The sequence below is a fragment of the Prunus avium genome, chromosome 5 (assembly GCF_965620075.1).
Source record: "Prunus avium chromosome 5, drPruAviu1.hap1.1, whole genome shotgun sequence".
In the NCBI taxonomy this organism is placed as follows: Eukaryota; Viridiplantae; Streptophyta; class Magnoliopsida; order Rosales; family Rosaceae; genus Prunus; species Prunus avium.
This window is the reverse complement of record NC_142288.1, coordinates 16,509,591-16,534,916: the sequence shown is the minus strand read 5'-3', so window position 1 is coordinate 16,534,916 and position 25,326 is coordinate 16,509,591. Positions and strand designations below refer to the sequence as shown.

Below are 25,326 nucleotides of genomic sequence, written 5' to 3'. Positions count from 1 at the left end.
GTGTGGGTCTCCTGTGTGGGCTGTCAAAGCCTAAATAAAGTGAAAGCTGGGCTCGGGCCGCCTGTACAGTTCAGATAAAAGAACAAAAAGAGAGCTGTGCCTGAGCTCTGGAGCCCAAAGGAAGTCGTATATATTTACTCTATGTTTTTGGTTTTTGTTTTGCGTTGCCACGATTTTACTGCCCCAGCTGACCTCAAGGTAAGAATCTAAGCTTGAATGCTTTTCATCATTAATCTGAAGTTGTGTTTGATTCTGTAGTATTTGATTGCAATTACAACTGGGTTGCTGTTTCATTTTTCTTTTTAGATATCTTTTAATACAACCCATCTGGGCAGAAGCTTTTGTTTGCTGATAATGTTTCTATATAGTCTTTTTTGTGCCCCTTAATGTTTCTGCTCAGTAAAATTAAGTCTAGTTTTGTAGTTGTTTGAAAGCAATGAGAAGATTGTGTGTGTGGTTTTAGCAAATCAAGCAAACTGTGTTCATTGATTAGTTTGGCTCAGAGTTACAATGAGAAGATTGTTTAATTCTCCAGTCTCCAGGCTGGGAACTAGCTCCTTAGAATTGACACCAAAATTGAAGAAGATAATGGGTGAAAGTACTAGTGTGACAAATGGGTTTTCTCAAAGCAGGATGGATCAGAAAATAAATGTCTATATATGGGACATGGATGAGACTCTTATACTGCTCAAGTCTTTGTTGAACGGAACGTATGCGGAGGCTTTCAATGGTTTGAAGAATATCCAAGAGGGTGTTGAAATCGGAAAGATGTGGGAGAAGCACATTCTTGCTTTGTGTGACGATCATTTCTTTTATGAACAAGTAAGTTTAGACCTTCAATTACAAATACAGATAGTCGTATGTATGTATGTACGTATATTCTTTGCTGAGTTACATGGCATTTGAAATTTTGAAAATTTTGGGATTGGTGATGCAGATTGAGAACTGCAATAAACCCTCTCTTGATGCCCTGAGCCAGTATGATGATGGGCGGAATCTTTCTGATTATAATTTCAACCAAGATGGGTTTGGTCCTCCATATGATGATTCCAACAATAGAAAACTGGCGTATAGGCACAGATTCATAGCCCATAGATACAAACAGGTGTGCAAACGCATCCTATTTGTAGAAGAAGTTTTTGTTCTTTTAATTTTGTCATGCTTTAAGTTTTACTTGTAATTTGGTGTATACATGCAAAGTTTTCTTAAATTCTTCTACACCATTGAGACAGGCCTTTTGGTTTCAGGGTTGCATTATTGAGAATGCACTGTTCTAGCAGTGATAGTGATGCACTGGTTTCTTTGATGCACATGATCAACATGCAACATTTATCATTTTCTTATATGTTATGAAATATAATTGGTCATAAATGCATTTAAAATTGGAAGGAACTGACCTAAAGATGTTACAAAACTCCAAAAATAGGCATGCAATGTTTTCCTCTTGCTTAAAATTCGATGTAGATAGGAAGAAATATATATGTACTTTACCGTCATGCATGCAATGCTATCAAGGTAGTGCTTAGGGATGATTCTGTTAAACTGTAAACTGCTTAGCTAAATTTCTGATTAGTTAGTAGATTAATTAGTTGGTTTATATTCAGCTGCATTAAGTCTCGTTAGGTAAGTTACTTGTGCTCATATGCCAAGTGTAAGGTTCAGATTGCCTTTCCTCCTAACAGTATCTATTGCCTTTGTAATGCCATGTGTCACATTCACATTGGTTAGTCTTTGCAACAGTTAGATTGTATTGGCAGCTGTAATATTCTTTTTGGTAATGAATGAAATTCAGCTCTGCTGCAACGATTTGCAGAGTGAGTGTGCTTATTCCATTTTCAGCTTCTTGTTCAAGTTTTTCTCCTCACTCTTCTTTCATTAGCTCCCTCATTCAATCCAAAATATCAACAGATTCTTCATCAAATAGGTGTATAGAACACTATATGTGGTCTTACTCTGGTAAAAATGTCATTTTATTTCAAAGATTCAAGGGATGAATAAATCACATAACTAACATAATCCTCACTTTTTTTTTAATCATAAGTCACCTAGGAAATTTATGTTTGATGGAGACAATCCACAGAGAGCTCATGTCATTTTGGAATACTATACATATTATGCTTGAGGAAAGAATTATTCTTGCCATGTGACTTAGCTTGATGGCTGTGTAACAGAATTTGGCTCTGCAGGGCTAGCTCCTGATGGACTAGCTACCTTGCACCTATTAATACCAATCTCAATTCCACTCCTATTAACAAATTTGATGTGTTAAAAAAAGTTAAAATTGAGCTTACACTGTACTCATTTGACATCTGTTCTTATTATTCATTTGTATAAAGAACTACTGTGCTTTTGTTTTCTGATTAAGAAAGCTGCATAGGCTTCTATAAACTATTTTGGATGTTTTAATGTTAGAGCTATCTGTAGAAAAACTCAAATATTTTCTGTTATTTCAGGGTTTGCACAGTTTCCTAAATCAAGAGATGATAAAAGACTTGGACGAGTTGTATGATATGACTGATAAATATACAGATAGATGGCTCTCCTCAGGTATTTGGTTTTATAATGTCCCAGCTTCTAGATTTTGGTATCTTTGCTTTTTTTCGTGATTGTTGTTCATCAGCCTATAAGCTTCTGGTTTAGTGCTTTGAATACTTCCCTCTTCCTGGTGATATATTCCACAAGTCCTGGCCTTTTTTCCAGTCTTCTAAACTGCAAAAATGAATAAATACTATTAACAATTAAGGGGAAGCAATCTGATTGTATAAAAACTGATTCATTGTTATATTAGTAGATACTGGAAACCCATTGCTAAGCAAGCTGAGATTAATGTTTGGTGGGTTGGTGTAAGTTCTCCAACTTTGTTTTACTGAGGGTATCCTGAATCAGCATGGAAAATATTTCGAAATACTTTCTATGAATGAAAAGTTGGAACACAATTATTGAAAGGTCTATTACCAAGTCATGCTAATAGTTTACAACTCATTGCTCCCATTGTCCTATAACTTGAACTCTTTGTGGTTATTCCACTTCAAGACACGGTGTGCAACATGCAAAATGAATTTCTTTTATTGAGGACTGTTTTTTTTTTGGTTACTGTGAAATAAGGTTTTCTGATTAATAATTTTGTGGTGTGTGAACCCAAAACAATGATTTCTCTTTTTTGATGGGAAAAAAAATTAGGAAAGTAGACAAAACGGATTATCGAGAAGATGTATCCATTAAACTAGACTTTCGTCCAAAAAAAAAATCCATTAAACTAGACAAACTTATACAACCATGGTGGGAATGGAGCTACCAGAAAATAAGGAAGTTAGCATGAATGGTTTGCTAATTCGTACAGAATTGAGCAGTCAAACAAGAGTATTTTTGATCTTTCATAAGATCCACTAGTGAAAGGAATGCCCCCAAGGAATGTAATGGTGTTGGCTTTGATTGAATGAACAATGCTATGGGAACAGATTCAAAATCCCTGTCAACTATCAAGCAGTTAATGTGGTATAGTGGCATGCATCTGAACCAAAGAAGAATGTCGATATTTGGAGGGTCTAGGAAAGTCAAGAGGATGATGTCACCTGTTTGGTAGGGAAATAGCACTTTTAATATCCCATCCTATGCCTATTAGACAATAATTGATTGCTAAATTTTATAGTTGCTATTTAGGTTTATGAGCACAAAAACGAAAGTTTTTGATGATTGGTTGAGGATACGTAAGATGGAGCTAGTGCCTGTTTTGAACACTGTCAGAAAAAAAAAATTCCACCTTTAGGAATTGTCTACCATCATCATCTTTTAAACTGTAACAAACCCATGCAATGCCAGAAAATAATTGCCACACCCCTCCATCTTCCGTCTTTCGGAGAGATCACCTCCTATAATAGATACTCTGCCATCACAAATAAAATTATGTTACCTTGCTTCTCTTTACCTTTATGATGTTTGGGATGCACCTGTCAACACCTTCTGGTAATCCTAATGAGCAGTTTGCTCTGTGTAGTGTCAGAAATGCATTATGCCTCGACTTTGTTCTCTTCCATTATTAAACATTCTTCAATAGTTGCTCAAGAATCATGTTCCTCCTGTATTAATGTAGCGCGCATCTTCTTGGAAGAGTGTTCTGCTGGGCACAAAAATACATCTCTTGTGGCTGCTGATGGGATCAAATCTTCTGCTTCAAAGTATCAGCATGTTAATCTTTTAGTGACATCTGGATCATTGATCCCCAGTCTTGTAAAATGCTTGCTCTTTCGACTCGACAACATGATAACAGATGAAAATGGTTAGTAATCCTTATCACTTTAATGTTTGCGAAGCTTGTTATTTTTCTTTCTAGATTATTTTGTCTTTAACGACACTGTAGTTAGTGTTAAGAATCAGAATTAATGTCCCCTAATGCAGTTTAAAATAGTGCATATGCAAGAAGTGGAGTCCTGATGCGTCACATAGTTTTATTTTATTCTATTTGTTTCATGGATTCTGGTGATCGACATATAGACCTTGTTTTATGCATTAGTGGGGCTCTTAACATGGGTACTGTCAAATCTTCATAATTTCTTCAGTCTATAGTTCCTGGGAAGTGGGAAAACTACAATGTTTTCAGCAGATCAAGGTGCGTTTTAACCACCCAAATGTCCGCTTCTGTGTAATTGGGGATGGATGGGAGGAGTGTGAAGCTGCGCAAGCAATGCGATGGCCATTGGTTAAGATTGATATGCGACCAGGAGGCTCTCACAGGTTTCCAGGCCTCACATCCAGGACCCTCGGATTTTATTTTTCTGTTGTATATGGGAGCTCTGATGCTAAAGATGAAGAAGAGTGAAACTCACTGGATTTGCAATAAGCTGTTCTTGGGACATCTGCCTGTACATAAAATCCAACCAACGTTAGGAATTATGTCTTGAAACAATTTGTATCAATCAGCTCAGTTAGAAGAAGATGACCACCTGATTAGCCAAAATTGATTGTATTTGTTCTTGTAGATTAATTGGTTGGCTTCATGCTAGGAATTGTAAACTTCTGTCTCGACGTGGATATTAATCTACAGAGTTTTGGATTTGTTACCCTCAAAGTGATGCAAGATATCAACTGAACTGACAAGAAATTATCTCGTTTGTTAGGGAGGTTTAGAGTTAGACTAGACTTGACTAGTAAAGTGGCTATATTTCATGTGCAATCAAGGCATAATATGGATATTGCCCTCTAACTTGGAGGATGGAGGACTATTCATCATAATAGGTTGATGATTAAAATTTATCCCTCCTAATCCCGTCATTTTCAAGGGGATTATGGGGATAAGTTTTAGTTATCAACCTCTTATAGATAGTCCCTATTTTTCCTCCAAATTAAACAACATACATATTATAAATCGAATGCAAATAAAATATAAGTATTTTGCTAATCTAGTCCAGTCTAGTCCAGTCCTCCCTATCAAACAAACCGCAGAGGAAAGAAAAGTACTTATTGTCTCACTATGGCAGGATATCAATTTAATTCCCCATTCTTCATTATACATTGCCAAAAGAAACACATAGACGAAGGTATATGATGAAAATTTCCCTCTTATTGATGCTTCTTTAACTTTAATTGAAAAAAAAAATGTCCTGAAATTATTAACAGATATTAAGCACAAGGGCATTTTAAAAAGTTAAACATGTTAACCCAAAAATATTACATCTTATTCGGCAAAAGGGGCGCAGACTATTGCTCTTCGACATCAAAATGACGTCGTCCTACTAATGGTTTTTTTTTTTTTTTTTTTTTAAATATGGACAAAACAACGTTGTTTTGGCTCAGGTTTTATGATAATAAAAAAAAGGGCGCAGACTCTGTTTAAACAGACTCCTCATTTTTGGCAAAATAAATGTTGTATTGGCTCAATTGGGCACAACTCAAATAGGATCTAATTGCAGAAGAAACCAAAAAGAAATCTTTTTCTGCTCAAATCTATTGTAATTGTAACCAATGTTTCAAAAGATAGAGAGGTTTAAAAGCTTACATGGACAAAGTCACAATTTAGTCTTATTTATTTATACAAATTGGCATTTAAAAAAAACAACTACATGTATGCCGTCACTCTGATTGAGTTGTTGCTTGATTGGAAGAATTTGGTGGGAAAATCTTAAGAAAAGATGAGCTGCCGTACACTGACCTATATTTCAGTTTCAGAATGCATTATCATAAGGCAGATTATATAACGTCTCCGCCTCAAAGATGTCAAACTAAGAGAATATGAGACTGATATGGAATGGAAAATGTTAATTTCTGATTTTCATTACTTAATTTCTTTGTATTACAAGCAAGCATATTTATACAAGTAGAAGTACAAATAAGACAAAATACCTTGAGCTCCCAACCTTTGAATCCCCAGAAACAAGCCCCCCAAATTACGCAACCAAAGTTAGGCAACCAACCTCCCCAAATTAAGGTAGGCTCCTAACCTAATTCTACCCACCCCATTAATTAATTAACAAACAAACGGACTCATTAATGAACAAGTAGACAAACTAACTAACAAAAGAGTAATAGAATAATAAGTTCAGAGTTTGAAGAGTCTAATAATATTTTTAAATATATTTTTGCCCTTTTGATATGGTTGAAGTTTACGGTATGAAGGTTCCTTGAAGCGCTGGTTGAAAGGGACCAGAGAGTAGAACCTTCACTGGAAGATGATGGGTCAAATCTTAGTTGGTAGGTATGAAATTTCGTGGAAATTGAAGTTATGGAGCGCTTACTAGTCAAGGACTCTGTTTAAACAGACAGCCCGATACCTCACCTCTCCCAAATCAGTTTTAGCTCATATTTTTTCCAAATGTCAAACCCTAAATCCCCAAACCACCGGTGCACTTATGATGCATTCTTGAGCTTCAGGGGCACAGATACACGCAAGGGATTTACTGATCACCTCTACAGGGCTTTGGAGGAGGCAGGGATCCACACTTTTAGAGATGATGACGAAATCGAGAGAGGCGCAAATATTTCAGCAGAGCTTCAAAAAGCAATACATGAGTCTCGAGTATCCATCATTGTCTTCTCCAAGGACTACGCTTCCTCGAGATGGTGCCTGGATGAACTAGTGACGATCATGGATCGTAGAGAAACTAATGAGCACATGGTTATGCCGATTTTCTATGATGTGGATCCATCCCATGTCAGGAACCAGACAGGAATTTTTGAAGAAGCATTTGCCAGACACCAACAACGCTTCAACAAGGAGATGGACAAGGTGGAGAAGTGGAGAAAAGCTCTCAGAGATGTTGCAGATTTGGGAGGGATGGTTTTAGGAGATCGGTACTTTTTCATTCCCAAAATGGTGGTTTTCACTCTATCTTGGATGCTTTTTAAAGTATATTATAGTGAATCTTTTTCTTTAATCTCATGGAGTTGTTAGATGGCAGCTCTTCTGTTTTGAAAGTTCATTTACTTAATATCATTCATTTCAACCTATGATATAAATATCAATTCTCTTCTATAAAATAAAAAATAAATAAATAAAGAAATAAGTTTCTTTTTGTTGAAAAGAAATAACTTATTTTGCCTTGTGTATTTTGATATCAATAATTTATAGGTACGAGTCGCAGTTTATTCAAGAAATAGTTGAAGTTATTGGAAATAAACTGGATCACACATGGAATAGGAGATTAAGAGTCGATTCCTATCTTGTTGGAAAAGATGATCGTGTGAAAGGCCTAAACACATGGTTAGAAGATGGATCAACTGATGTTGGAGTAGCTGTAGTCTGTGGGATGGGTGGAATTGGCAAGACCACCATTGCCAAGACTGCTTATAACCAGAATTTCAATAAATTTCAAGGTAGCAGCTTTCTTGCAGATATTAGAGAAACTTCAGAACGTCATGGTTTGGTTTACTTGCAAAGGAACCTTCTTTCAGATCTCCAAAAGGGGAAAGCAGAGGAAATATACAGCTTGGATGAAGGAATAACAAAGATCAAACGGGCAATATGTTGCAAAAGAATTCTTATTGCTCTTGATGATGTGGACAACTTGGAACAATTCAATGCAATTCTTGGAATGCGAGAATGGCTTCATCTAGGAAGTAAAATAATCATAACAACTAGACATGAACATTTGTTAAAGGCTCATGAGAATTGTGCAATATTTAAGGTGGAAGGGTTGCATGAGTCTGAATCACTTGAGCTTTTCAGTTGGCATGCCTTTAGACAACCCCATCCTGGCGAAGGTTACATGGATCTTTCAAGACCTGTAGTGCAACACTGTGGAGGGGTTCCATTAGCTCTTCAAGTTCTAGGATCTTCTCTCTTTGGAAAAGCTGCAGATGTATGGAAAAATGCATTACAGAACTTGGATGTGATTACTGAAGGAAAAATTCAAAAGATTCTCAGAATAAGCTTCGATTCTCTGCAAGATCATGGCAAACGTCTATTCCTCCATATAGCCTGTTTCTTCATAGGAAAAGACAAGGATTTTTCAACTACAGTCCTTGATGAATGTGAGTTTGCCACAAACATTGGAATTCAAAATCTGGTTGATAGATGTCTGCTGATAATTGATGGATTCAACAAGTTAACCATGCACCAATTACTTCAAGACATGGGAAGGGGAATTATTCGTGAAGAATCGCCTGAGGATCCTGGAAAACGTACTAGAGTGTGGAATAAAGATGCCTCTAATGTTTTGAGAAAATTAACTGTAAGAAATATCTTCTTTTATGTCTATGTATTCGTAATTGTGTTGTGCATGTGACAAGTTACTTACCCAATGTTCTTATTTGTTACCAGGGTACAGAAACTATTAAGGGCCTCATGCTCAACATTCCTATGTTAATAAAAGATGAGTCTTCTATGATAATATCCAGTGGAAGTAACAGAAAAAGATTCCACGTTGAAGATTATGATGGAAACTGTTCAAGCAGCCGAAGTTGGCTTGGTTTCTTCTCCTGGCAGTCAATTAGTTCTTCTTCAACAAACTCATTTCCTGTGTCAAATGAGATAGGTTTCAAAACAGAGGCATTTAGAAGGATGCACAATCTTGAACTCCTGGTGCTTGAAAATGTAAAAATCAGTGGAGGCTATGAAGATTTCCCAAAAAATTTAATATGGTTGTCTTGGCGAGGATTCGCTTTAAAGTCAATACCAACCAATTTTTACTTGGAAAATCTAATTGCTCTTGACTTGCGGAACAACAGCCTCCAACATGTTTGGAAGGGAACTAGGGTATGCTACTAATCTCTCTCTAGCTCTCTCTCTCTCTCTCTCTCTCTCTCTCTCTCTCTCTCTCTCTCTCACACACACACACACACACACACACATAGGGACAAATTTAAAGATGATTATATATTGATAGAAACTAATTACTTCTTTTTTAAAACAGTTTCTTCCAAGACTGAAAATCTTAAATCTCAGTCATTCACATGGCCTTGTGACAACTCCTGACTTGTCAGGATTCCCTAACCTCGAGAGATTAATTCTTAAAGATTGCATAAATTTGAAAGAGGTGGATGAGTCCATTGGAGATTTGGAGAAACTTGTTTTCTTGAATCTAAAAGATTGCAAAAATCTCATGAAGCTTCCAATAAGAATTAGTATGCTGCGATCTCTCCAGAAACTTATTCTCTCTGGTTGCTCAAACCTTGTGTTGCCTGCCAGTGTGATCGTTAAAAATCAGTCAGACTCTACACCTAGTGACATGAAGAAACTCAGTCTGTTATCTGCAGTTAAATCGTGGCAATCAATCCGATCATGGGTATTGCCAAGAAAAAATCTCCAACTTACCAGTGGAAGTTTGCCACAATTTTTAAAAAGCTTAGATATGGCATGCTGCAATCTGTCAGAAATTCCCAATGATCTTAGTAGCCTATCCTCATTGGAGTATTTGAATCTAAGTGGAAACCCATTTTTGAGCCTATCAGTAAACATGAATGGTCTTAGTAAGCTCCAGGAACTTCGGTTGGATGATTGCACAAACCTCGAAATGATTCCCGAGCTCCCACCAAGTGTAGAGCTTTTGCGCGCATGGAAATGTACTTCATTGAAAAGAGTACTACTAAACTTACCCGACATGTTAAAAACAATTATACATGCAGTTTTATTATGCGAGAATTTAGTTGAAATTCAAAACGTGTTCAAAACGAGACCGTTGAGAAGCGTCGACATAGAAATGATCAAAGATATCGGTCTATTCAATTTGGAATCCATAGGAAGCACTGAAGTTGAAATGCTCAACTGCTTGACAGACACAAGAAGGAAGGGTCCTCTCCAGGTTCTCTCTCTCTCTTTCTCATGTATTGTAGAGTTTTTTATGATGATTATTTTCTGTGGCCTGTAATATTTGAACATATATAAATCTCTCCATGCATGCATGAAACAGGGACTGGATGAATGTGGTATATTTAGCATATTCCTTCATGGGAGCGAGGTTCCAGTTCCAGATTGGTTCTGCCACAAGTCGAGCATGGGTGACTCTGAGCTGTCTATAACTATACCTCCACATCGTAATTTGAAGATCCGAGGCCTAAATGCATGTGTTGTGTATGCACAAGATAAGGTTAATAAGAGATTGTATTACTTGGGCGTTCCCATTCTTCGCATCAGTAATGAGACAAAGGGTCTTAAGTGGACCTATGTGCCAGTCACAATAGGGTTGCCAAAAGAGAAGGAACATATGTTATGGCTTAGTCATTGGCGATTCACAAACGATGAATTGGAGGGTGGGGATGAAATACGTGTTTCGATAGATAAAAGAAGTTCGGTTAAAATAGAATTCGATACGAAGGAATTTGGAATCCAGGTTGTGTACGAGCAGAATAATAATGAGGGTAGTGTAACTGAAGATATAACCACAATGTTCCAGCATGAAACAACTACCCCTTCGAGCCAGAATCAAGTCGTTGCTGGAGATGTGTCAGTGTCAGCATCAAGGTTTCATAAAAATAAGGTGGGTGAATACTTTATTTGTAATCATCGGGCGTTCCCATTCCTCACATCAGTAATGAGACCAAGGGTCTTAAGTGGACCTATGCGCCAGTCACAATAGGGTTGCCAAAAGCGAAGGAACATATGTTATGGCTTAGTCATTGGCGATTCGCAAACGATGAATTGGAGGGTGGGGATGAAATACGTGTTTCGGTTAGAGATGAATTCGATGTGTTGACGAAGGAATTTGGAATCCAGCTTGTGTACTCGCAGAATAATAATGAGGGTAGTGTAACTGAAGATATAACCACAATGTTCCAGCATGAAACAACTACCCCTTTGAGCCAGAATCAAGTCGTTGCTGGAGATGTGTCAGCGTCAGCATCAAGGTTTCATAAAAATAATACAAATAAGGTGGGTGAATACTTTATTTGTAATCATACTGAATATTCATATTTGTGGAGACAATTATGGCTTGACCAACATTTTGAAAATATTTTTCTCTATGTTATCCAAATTGTTTTATAGCTATACTTATTATTGACCCTTCTCACAAATGTAAATTGTCTACAATGAATATGAATATGATCTATATTTGTTTTCATGTCTTCGTATATCATTTATATGTGTGTGTCATGAATTTTATTTGATTTTCTCATTCTATCTAAAATTAATCAACTTTTGATACTCTTTCATTATTTTTAGGTTGCTAGAATTTGGGTTACACTTACTAAGATATTAAATTTGTGATATTGAAATTTAATTATTATAATGAATTCTTATATATATTTTCCTATAAAAACTAAGTTCATTGTAATTATAAAGCCATTTAAAGTTGACCATCCTTGATAGAATTCCTAACTCCGCCATTGCCTTTAACTATTTGAGAATAGAGAATTTTAGATAAAGAACTTAAAGCCCAATGGACTTTAAGGGAATTACATTTGAGATTAAGAGAGAGGAGATGCATGCAAGCCCCTATGCATTTGTGTTCATAAGTCCACAATCATCTCTTTAATTATTTAATCTCATTAGATAATTCACTTAGAATCTAATTCTAAAATTTGTTATTGGATAATATGGGCTTAATTTCAATGAAACATTTATTTCAAACAAATAAACAATTGTCACAAAAGGATAAAAACACTTTGTCAGTTAGTGAAATGGGGCAAAACTGTAATTAACTAAAGTTTTGGGCAAAATTGTAATTTTTCATCAATTGCATAAACAACCCCTAATTTACAAAAATTGCATGAGGACCCCAAAAGGGATCCTAGGGTGGGCCGGCCACGTAGGAGAGAGAGTGTGTGGTGATATTTTGAAAAAGATGGTGTGATTTTCGGACCACAAGGTGATATCATCTTTTGTACCCAAAAACCATCTTCATTTTTTTTATAAAAAAGTTTAGGGGACAAAAACTATATACTATATGAAAATGTCATAGGATGTCATAAAATATTTTTGACTAACATTCAACATACAAATGTCAAGTATCAAATAAGATAAAAAAGCATGCTTAACAAGATCAAACTCAAATACTGAGTATAGCGGATAAATGCTCTACCAATTTTCAACTATAATGACTTCTTCAATCTTTAATTTGCTTGAATTATATTTAAGTTACTTTTCTTTAAAGAGATAATAACAATTTCCTTTTCAAATACTTTAAAATTAAATCTTTAATTAGAATTCCATCCAAAATTAGCTGACTTTATTAAAAAAAAAAAAAAAAAGAGTTTCTATTAGCAAGTCCTTACAAGTTCAAATTTGGACAGTAATCTTCTCTATTTAAAGAACAAGATAACAACAATCAATAAGATTTGATCGGAATTCTTTTTTTCTCTTTCATGATAAGATGGATGGGATTTATTTGGGAAAAATTTGTCTCTTTGCACAACTTACATGCATGCCCTCCATTAATTAATATAAACTGATTTTAAAATATGGTAATTATTCAAGTTGATGATGTTGATTTTATTTGGAAAGGACGCATTTGACCTTTTTCAGACACATCATGCATGAGAGCCAAAAGTTTTCCTCATCGATGACACACGATATGCACATACATACAATACAAGGTTTCGTTCCTTTCAAGGATTATGACTGGCAGCCCTACAAGTTTTCATTGACAAAGATTCCTACTATGTTTTGTTCTTATTATAAACAAGTCAATAACTTACATGTTTAAAAACAGAGTGAAGAATTTGTTTAAATATATTATGTAATTTTTGGAATAAACATAATTTATAGCTACATGTTAGAAGGCCTGACAAACCCGAAAATAAATATAAAAAAACATCTTGCCAACGTCCGGCCTAATCTATCATCATGAAAAGGACTTGTTTTTCATTTGTTTGCATTATAAACTTGCCTTTGTTTGCAAGAGAAAGAGAGAGAATTGAGAATTTTTTGCCTTTTTCTGTTTTATTTTTCTTGCCAACAACGATAAAAAGGGTTTTATTCATCAAAGAAAACATTAACATCTGTCTCTAATGTTGGGGGAGGCCCTCACTATAGAATGCTTTTTTTAGTACTTGGACATTCATTTGTGCTAATATGTCAAGAGCCCAAATTAATAAGGATCAAAATTGTACGGAAGGGTCTTTACTAGCCGTCGGATCCATTGCGAAGCCATTATTGGACGGTCAGATTGAATCCCTCACTTTTGAATATGTATACCTTGTTGTGGGTCTCCTGTGTGGGCTGTCAAAGCCTAAATAAAGTCAAATCTGGGCTCGGGCCGCCTGTACAGTTCAGATAAAAAATAAAGGCTTATTATCACAAAAGGTCCCTAAGGTTTACGAAACTATCAGATTTCATCCTTAATGTTTTTTTGTGTCATTAGTGGTCCTCAAGGTTAGTATGTATGATCACAAATGGTCCCTGCCGTTAGATTCCGTCAAAAACTCCGTTAGTTTGCTGATGTGGCATATATATATATCACAAAGCATCCCTGAGGTTTACACACCTATCACAAATGGTCCCTGCAAATTTTTTAAATTTTTTAAATTTAAAATTCATAAAATTTTGGTTTTATTTTTTAAATTTTATGAATTTTAAATTATTTTAAAATATATATTGTATTTTAAATACACATGACACTATATTATTTTAGATGTGGGCTCCACATAGATGCTACATCAACAAACTAATGGAGTTTTTAAAAAATAATTTAAAATTCATAAAATTTAAAAATGAAAAAAACCAAGGGTTTAGGGATTATAAATGGTCCTTAAGGTTAAAATCCTTATATAAATGATTTTTTCATTTTTAAATTTTATGAATTTTAAATTATTTTAAAAAAACTTCATTAGTTTGTTGGTGTGGCATATATGTGGAGCCCACATCTTCAAAAATATAGTGTCATATGTATTTAAAATACAATATATATTTTTAAATAATATAAAAAAGAAAACCAAAATTTTATGAATTTTAAATTAAAAAATTAAAACATTTCGCAAGGACCATTTGTGATAGATGTGTAAACCTTAGGGATGTTTTGTGATATGTATATATGCCACGTCAGCAAACTAACGGAGTTTTTGACGGAACCTAACGGCAAGGACCATTTGTGATTATACATACTAACCTTGAGGACCACGAGTGACACAAAAAAACATTAAGGATGCAATCTGATAGTTTCGTAAACCTTAGGGACCTTTTGTGATAATAAGCCAAAAATAAAAAGTGAGCTGTGCCTAAGCTCTGGAGCCCAAAGGAAGTCGTATATATTTACTATCTGTTTTTCGTTGCCACGATTTTACTGTTCCACCTGACCTCAAAGGTAAGAATCTAAGCTTGAATGCTTTTCATCATTAATCTGAAGTTGTGTTTGATTCTGTAGTTTTTGATTGCAATTACAACTGGGTTGCTGTTTCATTTTCGTTTTAGATATCTTTTAATACAACCCGTCTGGGCAGAAGCTTTTGTTCTCTGAGAATGTTTCTATATAGCCATTGACAAGTCTTTTTTGTGCCCCTTAATGTTTCTGCTCACTAAAATTAAGTCTAGTTTTGTAGTTGTTTGAAAAGCAACGAGAAGTTTGTGTGTGTGGTTTTAGCAAATCAAGCAAACTGTGTTCATTGATTAGTTTGGCTCAGAGTTACAAAATGTATATTCTGATTGTTTAATTCTCCAGTCTCCAGGGTGAAAGTACTAGTGTGACAAATGGGTTTTCTCAAAACAGGATGGATCAGAAAATAAATGTCTATATATGGGACATGGATGAGACTCTTATACTGCTCAAGTCTTTGTTGAACGGAACGTATGCGGAGGCTTTCAATGGTTTGAAGAATATCCAAGAGGGTGTTGAAATCGGAAAGATGTGGGAGAAGCACATTCTTGCTTTGTGTGACGATCATTTCTTTTATGAACAAGTAAGTTTAGACCTTCAATTACAAATACAGATAGTCGTATGTATGTATGTACGTATATTCTTTGCTGAGTTACATGGCATTTGAAATTTTGAAAATTTTGGGATTGGTGATGCAGATTGAGAACTGCAATAAACCCTCTCTTGATGCCCTGAGCCAGTACGATGATGGAGGGAATCTTTCTGATTATGATTTCAACCAAGATGGGTTTGGTCCTCCATATGATGATTCCAACAATATAAAACTGGCGTATAGGCACAGATTCATAGCCCATAGATACAAACAGGTGTGCAAACACATCCTATTTGTAGAAGAAGTTTTTGTTCTTTTAATTTTGTCGTGCTTTAAGTTTTACTTGTAAATTGGTGTATACATGCAAAGTTTTCTTAAATTCTTCTACACCATTGAGACAGGCCTTTTGGTTTCAGGGTTGCATTATTGAGAGTGCACTGTTCTAGCAGTGATAGTGATGCACTGGTTTCTTTGATGCACATGATCAACATGCAACATTGATCATTTTCTTATATGTTATAGAAATATAATTGGTCATAAATGCATTTAAAATTGGAAGGAACTGACCTAAAGATGTTACAAAACTCCAAAAATAGGCATGCAATGTTTTCCTCTTGCTTAAAATTCGATGTAGATATGAAGAAATATATATGTACTTTACCGTCATGCATGCAGTGCTATCAAGGTAGTGCTTAGAGATGATTCTTCATCAAATAGGTGTATAGAACACTATATATGGTCTTACTCTGGTAACAATATCATTTTCTTTCAAAGATTCAAGGGATGAATAAATCACATAACTAACATAATCCTCACTTTTTGTTTTTAATCATAAGTCACCTGGGAAATTTATGTTTGATGGAGACAATCCACAGAGAGCTCAAGTCATTTTGGAATCCTGAACATATTATGCTTGAGTAAAGCATTATTCTTGCCATGTGACTTAGCTTGATGGCTGTGTAACAGATTTTGGCTCTGCAGGGCTAGCTCCTAATGTACTGGCTACCTTGTACCTATTAATACCAATCTCAATTCCACTCCTATTAACAAATTTGATGTGTTAAAAAAAGTTAAAATTGAGCTTACACCGTACTCATTTGACATCTGTTCTTATTATTCATTTGTATAAAGAACTACTGTGCTTTTGTTTTCTGATCAAGAAAGCTGCATAGGCTTCTATAAACTATTTTGGATGTTTTAATGTTAGAGCTATCTGTAGAAAAACTCAAACATTTTTTGTTATTTCAGGGTTTGCACAGTTTCCTAAATCAAGAGATGATAAAAGACTTGGACGAGTTGTATGATATGACTGATAAATATACAGATAGATGGCTCTCCTCAGGTATTTGGTTTTATAATGTCCCAGCTTCTAGATTTTGGTATCTTTGCTTTTTTTCGTGATTGTTGTTCATCGGCCTATAAGCTTCTGGTTTACTGCTTTGAATACTTCCCTCTTCCTGGTGATATATTCCACAAGTCCTGGCCTTTTTTCCAGTCTGCTGAACTGCAAAAATGAATAAATACTATTAACAATTAAGGGGAAGCAATCTGATTGTATAAAAATTGATTCATTGTTATATTAGTAGATACTGGAAACCCATTGCTAAGCAAGCTGAGATTAATGTTTGGTGGGTTGGTGTAAGTTCGCCAACTTTGTTTTACTGAGGGTATCCTGAATCAGCATGGAAAATATATCGAAATACTTTCTATGAATGAAAAGTTGGAACACAATCATTGAAAGGTCTATTACCAAGTCATACTAATAGTTTACAACTCATTGCTCCCATTGTCCTATAACTTAAACTCTTTGTGGTTATTCCACTTCTAGACACAGTGTGCAACATGCAAAATGAATTTCTTTTATTTAGGACTGGATTTTTTTTGGTTACTGTGAAATAAGGTTTTCTGATTAATAATTTTGTGGTATGTGAACCCAAAACAATGCTTTCTCTTTTTTGATGGGAAAAAAAATTAGGAAAGCAGACGAAACGGATTATTGAGAAGATGTATCCATTAAACTAGACAAACTTATACAACCATGGTGGGAATGGAGCAACCAGAAAATAAGGAAGTTAGCATGAATGGTTTGCTAATTCGTACAGAATTGAGCAGTCAAACAAGAGTATTTTTGGTCTTTCATAAGATCCACTAGTGAAAAGAATGCCCCCAAGGAATGTAATGGTGTTGGCTTTGATTGAATGAACAATGCTATGGGAACAGATTCAAAATCCCTGTCAACTATCAAGCAGTTAATGTGGTATAGTGGCAAGCATCTGAACCAAAGAAGAATGTCAATACTTGGAGGGTCTTGGAAAGTCAAGAGGATGATGTCACCCGTTTGGTAGGGAAATAGCACTTTTAATAACCCATCCTATGCCTATTAGACAGTAATTGATTGCTAAACTTTATAGTTGCTATTTAGGTTTATGAGCACCAAAAGCGAAAGTTTTTGATGATTGGTTTGAGGATACGGAAGATGGAGCTAGTGCCTTTTTTGAACAGTCAGAAAAAAAAATTCTACCTTTAGGAATTGTCTACCATCATCGTCTTTTAAACTGTAACAAACCCATGCAATGCCAGAAAATAATTGCCACACCCCTCCATCTTCCGTCTTTCGGAGACATCACCTCCTATAATAGATACTCTGCCATCACAAATAAAATTATGTTACCTTGCTTCTCTTCACCTTTATGATGTTTGGGATGCACCTGTCAACACCTTCTGGTAATCCTAAGGAGTGGTTTGCTCTGTGTAGTGTCAGAAATGCATTATGCCTCTACTTTGTTCGCTTCCATTATTAAACATTCTTCAATAGTTGCTCAAGAATCATGTTCCTCCTGTATTAATGTAGCGCGCATCTTCTTGGAAGAGTGTTCTGCTGGGCACAAAAAGACATCTCTTGTGGCTGCTGATGGGATCAAATCTTCTGCTTCAAAGTATCAGCATATTAATCTTTTAGTGACATCTGGATCATTGATCCCCAGTCTTGTAAAATGCTTGCTCTTTCGACTCGACAACATGATAACAGATGAAAATGGTTAGTAATCCTTATCACTTTAATGTTGGCGAAGCTTGTTATTTTTCTTTCTAGATTATTTTGTCTTTAACAACGCTGTAGTTAGTGTTAAGAATCAGAATTAATGTCCCCTAATGCAGTTTAAAATTTTTGGAAAACTTGATTTGAAGTAGTGCATATGCAAGAAGTGGAGTCCTGATGCGTCACATAGTTTTATTTTATTCTATTTGTTTCATGGATTCTGGTGATCGACATATAGACCTTGTTTTATGCATTAGTGGGGCTTTTAACAACTTATTCATAAGTTGTTAGGATGTGTGCTGACAAATCTTTATAATTTCTTCAGTCTATAGTTCCTGGGAAGTGGGAAAACTACAATGTTTTCAGCAGATTAAGGTGCGTTTTGACCACCCAAATGTCCGCTTCTGCGTAATTGGGGATGGATGGGAGGAGTGTGAAGCTGCGCAAGCAATGCGATGGCCATTGGTTAAGATTGATATGCGACCAGGAGGCTCCCACAGGTTTCCAGGCCTCACATCCAGGACCCTCGGATTTTATTTTTCTGTTGTATATGGGAGCTCTGATGCTGAAGATGAAGAAGAGTGAAACTCACTGGATTTTGGGACATCTGCCTGTACATAAAATCCAACAAACGTTAGGAATTATGTCTTGAAACAATTTGTATCAATCAACTCAGTTAGATGAAGATGACCACCTGATTAGCCAAAATTGATTGTATTTATTCTTGTAGATTAATTGGTTGGCTTCATGCTAGGAATTGTAAACTTCTGTCTCGACGTGGATATTAATCTACAGAGTTTTGGATTTGTTACCCTCAAAGTGATGCGAGATATCAACTGAACTGACAAGAAATTATCTCGTTTGTTAGGGAGGATTAGAGTTAGACTAGACTAGACTAGTAAAGTGGCTGTATTTCATGTGCAATCAAGGCATAATATGGATATTGCCCTCTAACTTGGAGGATGGAGGACTATTCATAATAGGTTGATGACTAAAATTTATCCCTCCTAATCCCATCATTTTCAAGGGGATTATGGGGATAAGTTTTAGTTATCAATCTCTTATAGATAGTCCTTATTTTTCCTCCAAATTAAACAACTTACATAATTAATTGAATTCAAATAAAATATAGGTATTTTGCTAATCTAGTCCAGTCTAGTCCAGTCCTCCCTATGAAACAAACCGCAGAGGAAAGAACGCTTCTGGAGTTCCTAAGGTTCCTGGTGGGTTATCAGAAGATGCCGGAGATTTCTTGAAGAATTGCTTTGCGAGGAACCCTTCACAGAGGCTTACAGCAGCTAAGCTATTGGACCACCCTTTTGTGACTAAAGTTGATGAGATTGCACAGGTTAAAGCTGAACCAATAAAGGAAGTTTCTTCAGTGTCATCTTCTTCGAATTGTGGTCTTGATTATGGTAGTTTCATATCACTTGGAAGTTGGAGCTCTGAAAATGCAGAGGAGATGGAGCAACAGATTCTTCCTTTGGCCATCATGTACCCTAGAGATTCAAGGCCTGTGATCCCAAACACTGGGTGACAAAAGCCATCAGCCTTTTTTTTTTTTTTGGTGAGATGGGGGGGAAGAGCCCCAAGAAAACTACACAACAGCAATAATGCGGGTTCTATGGACTCCCATCAGGTCCTCCTCTAGGTGAGTCCCTATCCATCTAGGAATGTCAGCAAAGTAAACAAATCCCAAATCAAAGTTGAAGCTCCCCTTAGCCAAGCAGTCTGCAACCATGTTCTTCTCTCTGTAAACATGCTTCACCACACAATTATCAATTTGATTTATAAGCTCCCAACAGCTGGTTAGCAAAGTAGCTAGTGGGTGTAGACCAAGTATATTGGAATTCTGAAATAGTAGGACTGCTGTAGCAGAATCCATTTCAACAATCAAGTTGTTGATTTCCTTTTGCACAGCGAGTTTTAGGCCAAAGAACAGTCCCCAGATCTCAGCTTCTAGTATCTGACCTTTCCCAAGGTTGATTGCAAACCCCCCAGTCCAGTTGCCAAGTTCATCTCTTATCACTCCTCCAGCACCAATGGAGCCAGAAGTACATTTATACGAGCCGTCAACATTAAGCTTGAGGTAGCCAGGGGGAGGAGGTTCCCAAGCAAGAGTAACTTGGTAGTTGCTAGTAGTTTTTGTATTGGCTGAGCTAGCTGTAGACCATTCTTGGGTTGCTTTAAGAATCACTGCCCTGGAGTCAAAGGGCAGGTCCTCCTCTTTGCCAAACACTCTTATATTTCGCCATTTCCAAATGTACCAACAAGTATAGGCAAAGGCAACATTCCACGGGGTCTCATCCTGCCACTTTGAATTAGTTGTTAAACTAATTCTCAACCATGGCTGAAAGTCCATCTGAAAGAAATGGAGAGCTTGGTTTCGATTGAGGATTAAATTCCACACACTTTTGGCCTTGGTACAATCACGCAAGATATGTAAAGTAGATTCATTATGCCATCCACAAATACTACAGGAAGGGTCAGTCGTTAACCTTCTTCTTGCACGTTGCTCATTGGATAGTATTTTATCTCTAGACATAAGCCAAACAAAGAACTGCATTTTTGGAGGATTTTTGAGCCCCCATATGAACTTCCATCTGTCATCAGGCCACTCAGATGGATGGAACAACAAATTATAGGCTGACTTCACAGAGAAAATCCCATTAGCAGTAGGCTTCCATATTTGTATATCTGGAGTATTGCCTATGAAATCAACAGGAGTATTAATGATCTTTTGTACAATTTCCTCCCCAAGAACAGAGCGAAGTTTAACAATGTCCCACCAACCCTCCTTGAAGAAACTAGAAACAGGGCAGTGTAGCTCAGTTACTTGAGAATCTCCAGTGTAATGAATTAAGGCCTCATCAGTAATCCATTTATCTTTCCAAAACTTCACTTGGTCCCCCTTACCAATTCTCCAATTCATACCTTTTGCCAGCAGATCAGCACCATATAGAATACCTTTCCAACTGGAGGAAGACTCAGGTTTAGGCACCATAGTAGGATCCATAATTGATCTTCCCTTTAGGTATTTAGCCTCATAAATTTTAGCCCACAAGCCTTCATCTTTATTTTGAATCCTCCACCCAATTTTAGCTAATAAACTCTGATTCATATGGGTGGTCTTCTTAAATCCCATCCCTCCTTTGTTTTTGGGAATGCATGCTAAGTCCCATTGGCAAAGATGGATTTTACGTTTCTTCTCACTAGCTCCCCAAAAGAAATTGCGGTTAAGCTTGTCAAGGTCCTCACACACACTTGCAGGAAGTTTCACCGTTTGCATGGAGTAGACTGGGATAGAGGCAGTGACAGCTTTAATCAAGGTTGCTCTTCCAGCAAGGGATAGGAGTTTTCCTTTCCAAGAAGCAAGTCTTGCATGAACTCGTGCAATAAGACCATCAAAGGTAGCCTTAATTGGCCTAGAATGTAGTAAGGGCATGCCTAGATACTTGCCAAGATTATTAGTCAAAGGAGACCCACATATGGCACTGATTTCATTAGCTATGCCCTGGGGAGTGTTTGGAGAGCAGAAAATGACAGATTTATCAAAATTAACAGATTCACATGAGATTTGACAGAAAGTCTCCAAGCACTTTTTCATTACCTTAGCTTGTTTAGAATTGGCTTCAGCAAAGAGGATAAGATCATCAGCAAAGAAAAGATGTGACACAGTTGGCCCAGATTGAGAGGATTTAACCGGTTTCCATGAGCCTCTGTGGACAGCATCAAAAATTATGTGGGATAATTTTTCAATGCACAATACAAATAAGTAAGGAGAGAGCGGGTCCCCTTGTCTTATGCCATTCTTTGGAACAAAATTATCAGTTAACTCCCCATTGATGCATATTTGGTAGTTGACAGAAGTAACACAGCTCATAATAAGTTGGGTGAGCGTATCAGGCAGCCCCAGTTCAATAAGCACACGCTGAATAAAATCCCAACTCAGCCTATCGTAAGCCTTTGAGAGATCAATTTTCCAGGCGATGAAACCTTTCTTTCCTTTAGAAACTTTGAATTTGTGCATAAGTTCTTGGGCAATGAGGATGTTGTCAGTTATGTGTCGCCCAGGAACAAAGCTGACTTGGTTAGGGCTGATCAAGTTGGGCAGGATAGGCCTCAGTCTTGCAACAATAATTTTGGATATAACTTTGTACAAAGTAGAGCAAAGGCTAATTGGTCTAAATTGTACCATGCTTTGAGGATTGTCCACTTTAGGCACAAGTGTAATCAAGGTCTTGTTGAGGTTATCTGGCACTCGGCAGCTGTGGAAGGTATTCACCACTAAGTTAAAGATATCAGTGTCACAAGTCTTCCACTGGTTTTGGTAGAAACAAGCAGGAAATCCATCAATTCCAGGGGCTTTCAAGCTGCCAATATTGAAAAGACTCACCTTAACTTCCTCCAAATCAATAGCTTTAACAAGAGAGTTCATTCCTTCAATAGGTATGCCAGGGAAAAGCGTAGGTATGGAGCTGTTGGTAGTATGAATGGGAGAAAGCCATCAGCCTTTGCTATAATGGGTGCAGCTTAGTTTAATTTTTTTGAAAGCCTTCTCCTGAATTTGATGTAATATTTCATTATTCAGTGTTTGTGATTGTAAGGCTTGACATTATGTATATTCTTCTCTCAACGACTGTAATGGTTTCATTGTTAATAGAGAGCTAACAGTTCCACTTTGATCTCTTTCTGTTGGTTCTCCCATTGTGTTGTTGGTGTTATGTTTTACTGGTGTAGATAATCTCACTAACCACTGCATTTGATCCATAGATAAGATTAGTAGTTTACAAGTTGGATTAAATCAGTAAGTAAAACTTCTAATCAATAATGTCAACTCTCAAAGGATATTTGTAAGGATATTTGTAATAGATTCTCAGTGATGGCTTTGTACCATCATTTTGTTGATGACTATTTTCTGCAGTAAGCCCTAGAAGTTGTAGCAAAAACTAATGACCAACATTTATTCAGGAATGGTGTCAATTATTCGACAATTTGCATCGTAAAATTGTATCTCCTGGTTAACAATATGTACACAAAAATATACAAAGATTCATTGTACATGGAGGTTACAGAAAACATAAGCTACAACAGAGTATCTTGCACTGCAGCATCTTCCTCGGCTAGATGATTCGTTCTCCTCAGAAATCAAGACAAACATGCACTGACTGTTCTCGGCTAAGATATAAAGGCAAAACAAGCATAATCCTGTTTCAGGAGCAGACAGATTCAAGGAAAAAGAAAATTTTACATGAATGTATTCAAATTGTGAAAGACTTTGTATCAATAAAAAATTGAAAAAACAAAAGCAAGTTGCAAATCAGACAGTGGCTACTGAATCTGACAAAACACCATGTAAGTTGTCACCCTGCTTTTTATCTTAAATGGCCAAACTACGAAAACTATTCAGCTATGAAGAGGTAACAGATTTAAGCAAAAAACATACCAGCATAGGCAACTGTAAGACCTGACACCAACTGTCCCAAAGCTGGAAGCTTGTAAAGACAAAACACCACTTGGAGAAGATTTAAATACGAAGTTATCTGGTGAGCTGTCTGCAAGAATGACTTATTATCATTGACAAATTTGCATAACTTTATTCTACATGATAACATGCTATCACGAAAATGATAAGCCACATCAGCAACCATCCCAACGGAAAGGAAAATGAAGATCAATTTGATAGACTAGCACAGCCAAGATTTGTTCTTCAAGCGGACTGCTTTAATAACATATGGTGGCCTGTGAGCCAAGGGACCAGCCACCGCAAGATGCCTTTACTCAGGACAAAAGTTTCGTGGTTAGAATAGATAGCTAGAAATATACAGTCAGGGCTGAGTGCAAAACATTAATTTTCTACTATAGCAAGGCCACAGATCTGGTACACAAAGATATTTTTTATTCTCTTGGGAACTGTTATTACAAGTACGTTTTAGCTTCCATTCTATTCTTCTAAAATACTATGCAGTAGAAGAGAAGGTACATTATGGAGTGCCCTCCAAGTGGCATCCAAGTCTTCCTAGTGAGAAACACAATTGCAAGCATGAAAACACACATGCACACATAACAACTTGCATATGCAACTCAATACCATAAAAAAAATCCAAATTTTGACGATATCCAAGTTCAAAATATGTCCTGACTTGGGCCATTTTATAATTCTTAAGACAGGTATTAAGACCTCTCCTTAATACTTCCAGCAGCATACGTATAGATGTTAGCTATTGAAAACCTTCATCCATAGACACCGAGTTATATAGACTGTGCAAAAGCTTGATGCCAAAATAAACATTTCTTGCAGTCATCAAGCATTATTACCTTGAAAAACAACCTCTTGTCAGGTCCTGTGGCTGCAACCCTCAATACAGACTCAGCTGCTCCTATGATATATTCGCTAAAAGGGCAACAATGCTATTAGCAGTGTCCGACGAAATCTGCCACTGGAGTGGATCGACGGGTACCCTAGTCAACAATAAAACTAGATACTTCAATACAAAGATCACCATTCAGCACAACAATGGTATCAAATCTGTAAATTCATAATGTGACACAGAAACCGCTTATCAAGTGATACCATTCACACAATTACAATTTGAAACAAAGGCGTTTTATTTCAAGAACCAAAAATTTTCAGTTCATCTATCGTGGTAGCAACTCCAATTTTTCTTCAATGCCCTATAACCTTATAAAAATTCCAATGCATCCATTCAAAAATCTAAACGAAACCCAAATTTCTCAAAAATGATTCTTAATCAAACTCAATTAAAGCACAACAAATTTGCATTCAATCTCAACCATTATCAGATAAAACCAATACATGGGCTAAAACCGAAAGCACAACCGGTCAGGTAAGGAAGAAAAATAAAATATTCCATGGGCCAAAGTCAGGATGATGTGGCTATGAGGCAGTTAATGTTAATGATAACTAGTCAAACTTATCTGCTGTTGTAGTAACCGCCAAACCGCAAATAACTTCTCCGAACTGATGTACAGCGTGTAACCGTCAACAACTGCTCAAG

General features: G+C 36.4%; 3 protein-coding genes and 1 pseudogene across 5 annotated transcripts; 3 read left to right on the top strand and 1 right to left on the bottom strand.

The window, feature by feature from the left end:
- The first annotated feature begins 37 nt into the window (after nt 1-37).
- On the top strand, nt 38-5,057 carry LOC110767995 (protein phosphatase EYA). Its single transcript, XM_088252858.1, has 6 exons — nt 38-198; nt 536-822; nt 938-1,105; nt 2,454-2,547; nt 4,091-4,276; nt 4,557-5,057. Exons 2-6 carry the CDS (start codon nt 589-591, stop codon nt 4,814-4,816), a joined length of 942 nt encoding a protein of 313 aa, XP_088108984.1. The 5' UTR covers nt 38-198; nt 536-588; the 3' UTR covers nt 4,817-5,057.
- A 1,554-nt stretch (nt 5,058-6,611) lies between these two features.
- On the top strand, nt 6,612-11,151 carry LOC110747013 (disease resistance protein RPV1-like). Its single transcript, XM_088253535.1, has 5 exons — nt 6,612-7,284; nt 7,562-8,663; nt 8,753-9,187; nt 9,345-10,232; nt 10,341-11,151. The coding sequence occupies exons 1-5, from the start codon at nt 6,806-6,808 to the stop codon at nt 11,004-11,006; spliced, it is 3,570 nt and encodes a 1,189-aa protein (XP_088109661.1). The 5' UTR covers nt 6,612-6,805; the 3' UTR covers nt 11,007-11,151.
- Nucleotides 11,152-14,561: 3,410 nt separating this feature from the next.
- LOC110747012 (protein phosphatase EYA) lies at nt 14,562-19,118 on the top strand. 2 transcript variants are annotated; one of them, XM_088253538.1, is made up of 6 exons: nt 14,562-14,669; nt 15,024-15,261; nt 15,377-15,544; nt 16,519-16,612; nt 18,122-18,307; nt 18,633-19,118. In XM_088253538.1, the coding sequence occupies exons 2-6, from the start codon at nt 15,073-15,075 to the stop codon at nt 18,890-18,892; spliced, it is 897 nt and encodes a 298-aa protein (XP_088109664.1). In that variant the 5' UTR covers nt 14,562-14,669; nt 15,024-15,072; the 3' UTR covers nt 18,893-19,118. The 2 variants fall into 2 exon arrangements, with proteins under 2 accessions (XP_088109664.1, XP_088109663.1); XM_088253537.1 differs by lacking the exon at nt 14,562-14,669 and having other exon boundaries at nt 14,729-15,261.
- A 4,126-nt stretch (nt 19,119-23,244) lies between these two features.
- Nucleotides 23,245-24,884, bottom strand: LOC110747014 (reticulon-like protein B22; annotated as a pseudogene). Its single transcript, XR_015836071.1, has 4 exons — nt 24,865-24,884; nt 24,626-24,769; nt 23,754-23,862; nt 23,245-23,515 (listed from the first exon to the last, which is right to left on the bottom strand). The product of XR_015836071.1 is annotated as a reticulon-like protein B22 (transcript).
- Between the last annotated feature and the right edge of the window lie 442 nt (nt 24,885-25,326).